This window comes from Eurypyga helias, unplaced genomic scaffold, assembly GCF_000690775.1.
Source record: "Eurypyga helias isolate BGI_N326 unplaced genomic scaffold, ASM69077v1 scaffold9192, whole genome shotgun sequence".
NCBI classification, from domain to species: Eukaryota; Metazoa; Chordata; class Aves; order Eurypygiformes; family Eurypygidae; genus Eurypyga; species Eurypyga helias.
Genome location: NW_010236619.1, coordinates 62,763 through 71,856, shown reverse-complemented (window position 1 = coordinate 71,856; position 9,094 = coordinate 62,763). Strand labels below are relative to the sequence as shown.

At 55.3% G+C, this 9,094-nt stretch overlaps 1 protein-coding gene across 1 annotated transcript in view; it reads right to left on the bottom strand.

Moving 5' to 3' along the window:
* The window catches only part of PTPRF (protein tyrosine phosphatase, receptor type, F), a 76,623-nt gene that overhangs the window by 10,302 nt on the left and 57,227 nt on the right, over positions 1–9,094 (bottom strand). Inside the window, exons 19-20 of the mRNA XM_010147160.1 lie at positions 7,856–7,979; positions 5,586–5,761 (exon numbers count right to left, since the gene is read on the bottom strand). Coding sequence (XP_010145462.1) covers positions 5,586–5,761; positions 7,856–7,979 — 300 coding nt within the window. The remainder of the gene's footprint in view (positions 1–5,585; positions 5,762–7,855; positions 7,980–9,094) is intronic.

Sequence of the window (9,094 nt, the reverse complement as noted above, 5' to 3'; positions counted from 1 at the left end):
TCTCAGGCATTGTAATAGGCTGCCCAGGAAAGTGGTGGAGTGATTAAATCCCTGAGGGATTTAAGAGACAGGTAGATGTGGTGCTTAGGGACATGGTTTAGGGAGGGACTTGGCAGTGCTAGGTTAATGGTTGGACTTGATACTAAAGGTCTTTTCCAACCTAAATGATTCTATGATTCTATTTGGTGACTCTACGAATTGCTGGCACTAAGCTGTGCCTGCTGTAACTTTCCTTCTCTGCCTCCTGTTCAGGAAGATGGGGGTCTCGAGGGCTGTGCTTACAGCATCCCGTTGCCTGAGCTCTGCTTGGATGGAGAGAAGGTTGGAGAGCAGCGGTTGGCTGGAGGAGCGCAGTAAGGCAGCGGAAGCAATGGTTTCTCCGGCGAAGGCTCTGCTAGATGGCAGCCGAGGTGAGGGAGATGCAGCCTGTATCCTCACCAGCTCCCTGCTACCCCAGCCCAAAGTCCTGGACTCACAGCACTGAGCTGAGACAGGACACAGCTCTGAGTCCAGCCCAGCACACAACAACACAGCAACAGGCACTACATTTCCCTGTAACATCCACAGTTCCCAGCGTGCCCCTGCCAGCACGGCCCCCCTGGGCAGCAAACCACCCTGGTGAATGATGGGACACAGCCCACGCTGGGCCTCCTGCCTGGATGCTGCGTCCAGGGAGCTGACCCTGCTACCCTTTCTGCCTTGCCATAGACTCAAGTGCACTGAGCATCCCTGAGAGAAGCCAACTGCCCTTCTGGCAGGTGGTGCATCCCTGGAAATCTGTCTCCCAGGTGTTTCAAAAACTGCTTCGCAGCAGGGCACCGATGCCAGCTCAGATACAGACCAACTTGTTCTCCCTCCGTGAAAAGACACAGAATGTGGCCAAACCACCCCTTCAGCCCCTTCCATCACAAAAACACTGCTGCTCCCTACAGACCCCCTGCCCTACAGCATCCTTTACCCCTTCCCAATTCCACAGCACTTGGACTCACGGCTCCTGCTGCAGCCCACTTGGCAGAGAGCCCTAACACATCCCCAGGGACCCATCCCTCTGCCCCCTTCACCTCCCTGTGCATCCCTCCCCGCTCACCTGCTGATGCCCTCCTCCTCCCCCACGCAGAGTTCAGCCTTTGCAAGCTACTCCCCCGCTTTGTCCTCCCCAGCCCTGAGCTCCCTGTTTAATTTGGCACCCCGAGCATCCCTGTTTCATCCGGCACCTGGCTCCCCTGCCGCACGGAGCCGCGGTGCCTGGCTGACAGAAGGAAGACTTCATTCCCACCCATGTGCACTGCACTGAAAATGGTTTCCCGCCCTAGGAGAGAGGAGTGAATGGAAGATCATCTGTGCTTGTCAGGGAATGGTAAACTTAATTATTAGCTGAGTGTGTTTACAGGGGAATGTGTGGGAAGGGAAACAACAGGCTTAATTAGAAATCAATGAAGTTCTGCCTTTTAATTGAAGGCGCTTTAGGCAGGGTGGGGCTTGTGAGAGCTAAGAGCCCTCATCCTACACTCTGCCTGCTGGAGTATGGCAACCTGGGGTCAGAGGGATGCATCTGACTCTGCTTTTTGGGGATCTGCTCTCAGGAAGTCCTGCCCTGGCAGAAGTGCCTGGAGCGAGGCTGCCTGATGGGTACTGCAGGCGCCTGCATGCTGCCTCCTGCCCGGGTGTCCTGCTCTTCAGGCAGCTGTGCCGCCCTGGAGCTGTGCTCCCCGCGTGGCAGGCCCTGCACGGGTCTCGGAGGGTCTCTCTTCCTCGCTTAGCAGAGAGCAGCCCATTATTTTACACTGACTAACTGCAGAGCGAACAACTCGGGGGTCACCAATCTTATTTCACAGCTAAACTGTCCCCGTCCTCGCAGGCGGGTAGCAGCCGCAGCTCCAGCCATCGGAGTTTGCCTTCCCTGGCTTGGGGAATGACGTGACCCCTCTCCAAAGGAGGGGAGGGCAGAATGGCATCCTGCAAATGCTGGGGACAGCCGCTTGCTGTGTCACCCTCGGTGTGGGACAGCGTGTCCCTGTGCCTGAGCTCACGCCTCTGGGAGAGCAGCCCCCTCCTGCCAGCCGCAGGCGACAGGGCCGTGTGTGCTTGAGTACAAAACTAACTTCAGAGGGGTTCCCTGTGCGGGATAATAGCGGTGCCTGGGCTGGTAATTGAAAATTATTTATTCATGACTAGATAAGAGTCAGTCACATTTTCTGCCAAATTTACCCATAATGTTTATGCCCCATTTTCAAGCTCTGTAAATCTTATGCTGAAGCTGATGCACTCTGGCACTAAAGCAGATAAGAGATGTTTTCTTCTGGCAGTGCTTGCTTCTCATTAAGTTAAGGAGCACAGTAATGTCCTGAACAGCCATTTATTGCAGCTTTGCTGAGTGGTTCCTGTCCCTCCCCTTTGATGCCCTGTGCCCAAAAGCAGCCGGGCACCTCTCCTCAGCTCAAGCGCTGTGCTCTGCTCCCAGCCCCACTTGCAAGCTCCAGACGGCATCGCTGCCAGCAAGAGGGCTGGAACGGGACATGGCTGCCAGGCCCCTCTATCCCAGGGCCCTTGAGCACCGGCTTCTTCGCAGCCCTGCCCGGGGAGATGAAGTGCTGGGGGAATCACACCCCAGGGGGGGCTGCTTGGTGCTCTGGGCTGGGACAGAACAAGTCATGGTGCTGCTCTGGGAGACCTCGCTCTGCCGGGCTCTTGGGGATAGCCCAGGGTAGGAGAAATCCTGCTCTAATACCTCTCTCGTGCAACAAACCCCGTCTGGGAGACACAGTGCTCGCAGCTTCAGGAAAGCTGATCTACAATGTGTGTTTCTGAACTGCCACCAAATGATTCTGAAACTGATTGTAAAGCTTTGAAGGCAGCTAAATTGCACAATCCAGCCATTTCTATCCTTTATGTGCCTCTCGCTTTGTGAAAACATGAAAAAGGGAGGATGATTTGGACCATCAAGCCAGCTGAAATTGCAGACCATAAAAGCTGATGCTCTTTAAAGATTTTTTTCCCCCTGCAGCTCAGGAGCCCTTTAAAGCAGTGTCACCCCTACAGGGCTGCAAGGCTGCTGCTGGTCCCGGTCGGCTTATCTACACACAGCACTGCCCAGGGCGACTTGGGGAGCTTGGCTGGGCAGGCGGCAGAGCCTGCTCTGCGCTGGGCAGCTCGCCATGAGGCCCAGCTGCTCCCCCCCAGGCTCTGCAGCTGGACAGTGCTGTGCCTGTGCTGAAGCCCCTGGGCGAGGGGACTTTCAAGCGAGGTCACCCGTGGATACAGCTGTGACACCATGTGACGGAGCGGTGCCACCCCACAGCAACGTGAACGGCAGCAGGCAGCAATGCTGCAGGGACCCAAGGGGTTGCAGCAGATGAGGTCTGAAGGCTCTGGAGTGGAGTGAACTCATTCTGAAAGCTGGGAGCAATGGGCAGTGACTGGGATCAGGATCTTCCTTGGTCCCAAAAAGGTGTGCTCCCGAGTGAGCTCTAGCCATCACCAAAAGGGCATGAGGAAAAGCAGAGCAGGAAGGTGGCCAAAAGCCATCCTGCCTTGGGAGATGCTGAAGAAGCCAACAAAAAAGCAGAGAAAAAATCTCCAGCCAGTCCGCGTCCCAGCTCCTCACCAGGGCCCTCCTGTGAGTGGGTACCTGGAGGCACAGCAACACACCCAGGGAAGCCCTTGATGTGCAGGGCTGGTTGGGGTCTGGAGCGGCTGGGCTTCCCCACTGCCTCCCCTGGCAACCTGCCTCTCCCACCGTGCATGAGAAAACTGCCCGTTCCTCATTAGCGCTGGGGATGTGCCAAAGAGCCAGCAGGACACGGGCAGGCCGTGTCAGGGAGTGATTGCTGGGGTCTGGTCGGGTCAGCCCAGAGCCCCTGGGCAGCATGCCCGGCTAGGCAGGCTGCCTGCAGCTTCTGCAAGGGCTCCGGTCAGCCCCTGCCCATGACAGGGATTCACAGTGCCTGTCCTGTCACAAAATCTGACCGCTCGCACGGTTTGGGACAGAAACCAATTCTGCAGGAGGTAACTGCACGATGACAGGACAGGGAGTGTGCTGGGGGGAGATAACGCACAGCTCAGCAGCACAGGCATCTCAGGCAAAGACAAGTGCCCGTGGGGTCAAAGGAAACCCGTTATCTTTGAGAAACACGCACCTTGGAGTGCCTTCTCATAACTAAGCAGGCAGAAATTAAGTGAGTCAGGATTCCGGGCATGGATTTACTTGGCAACCTAAAAGGGCTTCTCCTCATACTTCAAATATACGCTCCGCCACTGAAACGTGAAGGCACAAAGAAGTCCCCATCAGCTGCAGAGAGGAGAGAATCAGCAGCTTCTGATCTTGCGGGCCCATGTGCCAAGCCCTGAGCCACAGGACGGTTAATTTACCTCCCTGCGGTGGGTGACGGTGGCCATCGGGCAGTGCAGGCAGGGCTGCGCAGCAGGAAGCACAGTGCAGAGCTGGGACACCTCCGAGGAACACTAGTTTTCCCTGCAGGCTGTAGGGCGTTTGTAGAGCTGGGGAAGCCCCATGAACAAAGACTATTTTTGGGCATGCAGGAAAAGCAGATCTGTTTTGCCACGGTGATCGGCTGTTCCAGCTGCTTCCTCCCAGCCAGCGTGGGCTAGGACACCACTGCGAGCGTTTCGGTGCTAGAGCTTCGCAACGGAGGGAGAGCATGCGGGCAAAAGTTTTAACTAAACCCAAACTTGACAGTTTCTGCTTCTCATGAACGAGCTTATTGGGCTAAAAATAACCACTGCTTCACAGCTTGAGCGCACAGCCCCTTCTCCTGCCGTTGGCATGGCAACACTAAAATATTCTGCAAGCACAAATGCTTGCCGCTAAAATTTTACTTGTAGGAATAAACTGAATCACAAGAGGCAGAAGCTGCCTCCTCCTTGGGACGGCTTTGCCTGAAGGGTGCATCTGTGCACAGGGGCACTTCGGTCACGGCTTACGAACTCCTGCTTCAGGGGCTGAGTAAGAACCTCTGCCACGAGACACCACAAGCATCATCTGCAGCGAGAGCTCCTGCTCCTTCCTCTCCAGCTCACGCCTCCCCATAGTTTGCAGGCAGCTTTGCATTTATTACATCAGAATATCTAATCTTGGCAGTATGAGCCGATCGTTTATACATGTTGTCATTGGACAAGGCACAAATTAGTCTTGTTATTGCAATGAGACCCCGTCAGCCATTCCCCTGCATCACCAGGGCCCTGCCAGGCTGCAGGACGCTGCTGATACCACCTACCCACTGCAGCTTCTCAGCTTCTGGGACACAGCCCCCAGGCTTTCAGGGGCTGTCAACACTCCCCATCTCAGAGCCTTCCCATCTCCCTTTGGCACGAGTGATGTGGGCAGGGAAAGGATGGGTGTGCCTGCAGAAGGCAGGCAGGACAGGGGTTAATGAGCAGCACAGTGACAGGAGGTTTTGCCTCACTGGGATATGCTTACAAGGCACTTGTTGCTGGGGTGCCTGCAGCAGTGAGCCACACCGCTGGACCTGCCTCTCCTTGGATGCCCTTACGCTGTCTGTGAAGTGTTCCCATCCCTCTCGCCTGTCCTCACCAGCCCCAGAAAAGAGATGAAGCACACACTGTACCCTGGACTTCTCCTCCAGCCTGGTCATCATGACTATCGTTGCTGTTCTCTGTTCCCACACCATCCTCCAGAAGTCGCTGAGGGTTTCTGGCAGAGGTCCTTGCGTGGCGATGTAGGCGTTCTGCTTCCGATACCCATCAATGTAATTGGCATTGATGTAATCACTGCCTGGGACCCCTGCGGGAGAAAGGGGGCAAAGTGTTACTCCAGGGGCAGCCCACGATTCTGTGCCTATGGCTCTGCAGGCAGGGGAAGGGGCTGGCATGTTCACAAGGCTCTTGACAAGCCTCCTTTACAGGGTGATGCCAGAATCTCACCCAGGGATCCTGCAAAGGACAGGGATGGTGCCTGAACAAAGAAGAACCCTTTGTAACTCCCACATTAATGCAACAAGCAGGCAGCACCAAAGCAGAGAGACAGCTGCCACCCGCACACAAAGGAAAATTCACAGGCAGGAATATTAAGGAGCTCGTTTGGCCCCAAGCAAGTGATTGAAATAATTATCTTAAATTCACCAGCTATTTGTTATGGTCCTACAGCACCTTTTTAAAAATGAGGCTGCTTCATTAGCTTGTCTCTGTGAGCAGGGGATGTCAGGCAGGGCCTGATGTCCTCACATCCCTCCTGCAGGGACCCCAGAGGAGCCAGAGACCATCCTCCCACCCCACTGAAACCCTCCTCATGCATGTGAAACCCCCTCTGCTGCCTGCTGGCACCTCCAGCTCCCATTCCTCCACCACTTTAAGGAAAGAACTTTCTTGTAAAGGCTTTTAAAATGCAAACACAGTTACTAAAATAAATGTGGCAAAGCAGGGGCCTGGGGCCGTGTTTCCAAACGCTGCTCAGCATGGTGCAGCTGCATTTCATTAGAGCAATGAAATAAAGCTGGGGGTCGCCCTTTTGTCCTGGGGAATTTTCTACAGGTTCCAGTAGTCTCCAGCAAAAATGAAGTGCTGGTGGCTCTGGGAGAGCAGCCGGAGTGTAGCGCAGCACAGCACCCCACCCACTCCCTTGGTATGGGCAGCGGGGACCTGGCAAGGCACTTTGGAGAACCAGCTGCATTTCATTAGAGCAATGAAATAAAGCTGGGGGTCGCCCTTTTGTCCTGGGGAATTTTCTACAGGTTCCAGTAGTCTCCAGCAAAAATGAAGTGCTGGTGGCTCTGGGAGAGCAGCCGGAGTGTAGCGCAGCACAGCACCCCACCCACTCCCTTGGTATGGGCAGCGGGGACCTGGCAAGGCACTTTGGAGAACCATTCCCAGGAAGACAGAGACACCACTTACAGCAACTGAATCAGGCTGGAGGACAGGGGTTCCCCCATGTGCTCATCCCACAGCTGCCTAACAGAGTTTGCCCATGATCAGGCATGCCAGGCCCTCCCACAGCTGCAGCTGCAAGCACAGGCCTGGCTATGAGGAACCCTTTGGACCCCCTCCTCCCCGGGGAGCACAGATGAGTGCTGCATTAGCATTAAAAAAAGACTCTTCAGTCCCAAGAAAAAGGACAATAATGACTGTATGCAAAGCCAGGTCCCAGTCTCTTCCCCAAGCTGGGGTACATTGAATTGGCTGCCCCTTCCTCATGCCCCACTCAGCTTTGGTGTGCAGAGCTGGGTGCTGATACAGCACTGGGGATGGGTGAGCCTGGGCTTCGGTACCTGGGCTCCAGCTCCTCTGTGTGCAAAGGGACTGCAAAGCACGGACTAAAAGCATGTATTAGCCCAGATTCCAGAGATGTGGGGGTGGTCCCTGGAGCCACTGGGGGTCAGTGCTATGAACACCAGAGCCTGATACACCTGTGGAGCACAGAGATGTGTGGAGCCTGATGTCCCAGGGGAAGAGGCACCCCTCATCTTGTGCAGTTCTGGACACCTACTTGGGTGCAAACACCAACAAGTCCCAGAGTAAGATACTGGCCCTACAGTCGTGTTGGGACAGAGGGTGGTAGGGCTTACAGTGCCACATGCTGAGGAAGGCAGCTGAAGTCACACAGCGGAGCCAGCAGTGAGAAGGGAGGCTGCTGGGACAGACACCTCTGCTGGCATCAGCAGCAGCAAGAAGCAATCACGCAGGACACGCTGCTCTGAGGACACTGGGAAAGCAGGGGCAGCTCTGCAGAGCGCTTCCTCTCTTCTTGCCAGCCAGAACACACTCAGGCTGATGCTGGTTTCTTGCTGTTTGCCCCGGCTCAACTGACAGTAGGGAAAAAGACGGTCCCCTGCTAGAGCCCAGTTCAGCCGTTTGCTGGGGTGCCCACCCGAGTCCCTCTTACCATCGATGGAGGTCAGGATGACGCGTGAGTGGTCATAGGCGATCACGTTTGCATAGCGGTTTTTCGGTTTATTCACCTCCAGGTTGGAGTTCTCCCAGGTGAACTGCTGCCCCGGATCAATGGACTGTGGACAGAGAGGGAGGGAGTCAGGAGCTGTCAGAGCACAGCGGGACACTGCAGCACACGTGCGTTTCAGTCAGGAAACCCGCATGTCCTCGCACACCTCTCCCCAGGCCAGACACAGCTTCCGCGGGTGTCCCCAGCAGCACTGTCAAGCCAGACCACACCAAAACGAAGTCCCCAGAGGGACCTTCCTCCTGTGATCTGCAGGCAGAGCAGCTCCTCGCTAGGGCAGTATGCTGCAGATGAGCCTTCACCTCCGCTCTTGCTGCGTGCTCATCCTTTCCTCTGGAGCTACCCAACAGCAGAAATTTGGTCTTATGCCAGGACTCCAGAGAGACCTGACTGCACGGTTCTTGACCTAGCAGTTTTATTAGCTGTTGAACTGCAGTTTCTTGAAATATAGCAAGCCCTGGGTGTCTTGTGCCCCAGGAGCTTTGGGTATTAGTGTCCTGCAAGACAGCCTATGAGCTTTTGCCAGGGAATAGTCATGAAAATTGATAGGTTACTATCCACTGCTCCAGCTACTTATGCAATGTAAACATCTCTTGTTTGAGTTAATAGAGTGACAAGAACTATAAACCTGGAGAAGAGACTTGGTTATAAATCTTGGCCGAAGGCCTGCGGGCCATGCAACTGCCTGAAAAGCACACATCCCGATCCCACTTGTGTCCTGGCCTCGCACACCCAGTGCTTCTCCCACTGCCCACGTGCTGGTGCACCCGGTGCACGGCTCCTCTGTGGCCAGGCAGCCCCTTCCGAAAGCCTTTCCTCACCTTTGTCCATGCAAGGTGAAAAGGACCCAAAGCACTCCTCGGAGATGGGATGGACTCTCTGTCTGAGAGACGTGAGGCATGCAGACTCGTGCAGGGACTTGCTCTGCACATGCAGCCCTGGGCAAGCCCGGGGCAGGCAGTTACAGCAGATATCAGCCATGAACCCCCTCCCCCCGAAATTACCAACACAGCCAAAGCCTTCTTCAAATCATGCTCCAGCTCAGCGTCCCCGAAGCTTTGCCAGCCCACAGGCAAAAATATTGAGCAAACAGGCCAGGGGAAGCACGGCACGTTACTCTCTCTGCAGGCATCGGCGCTCATGCCTTGGCAGAGAGCCATGTCA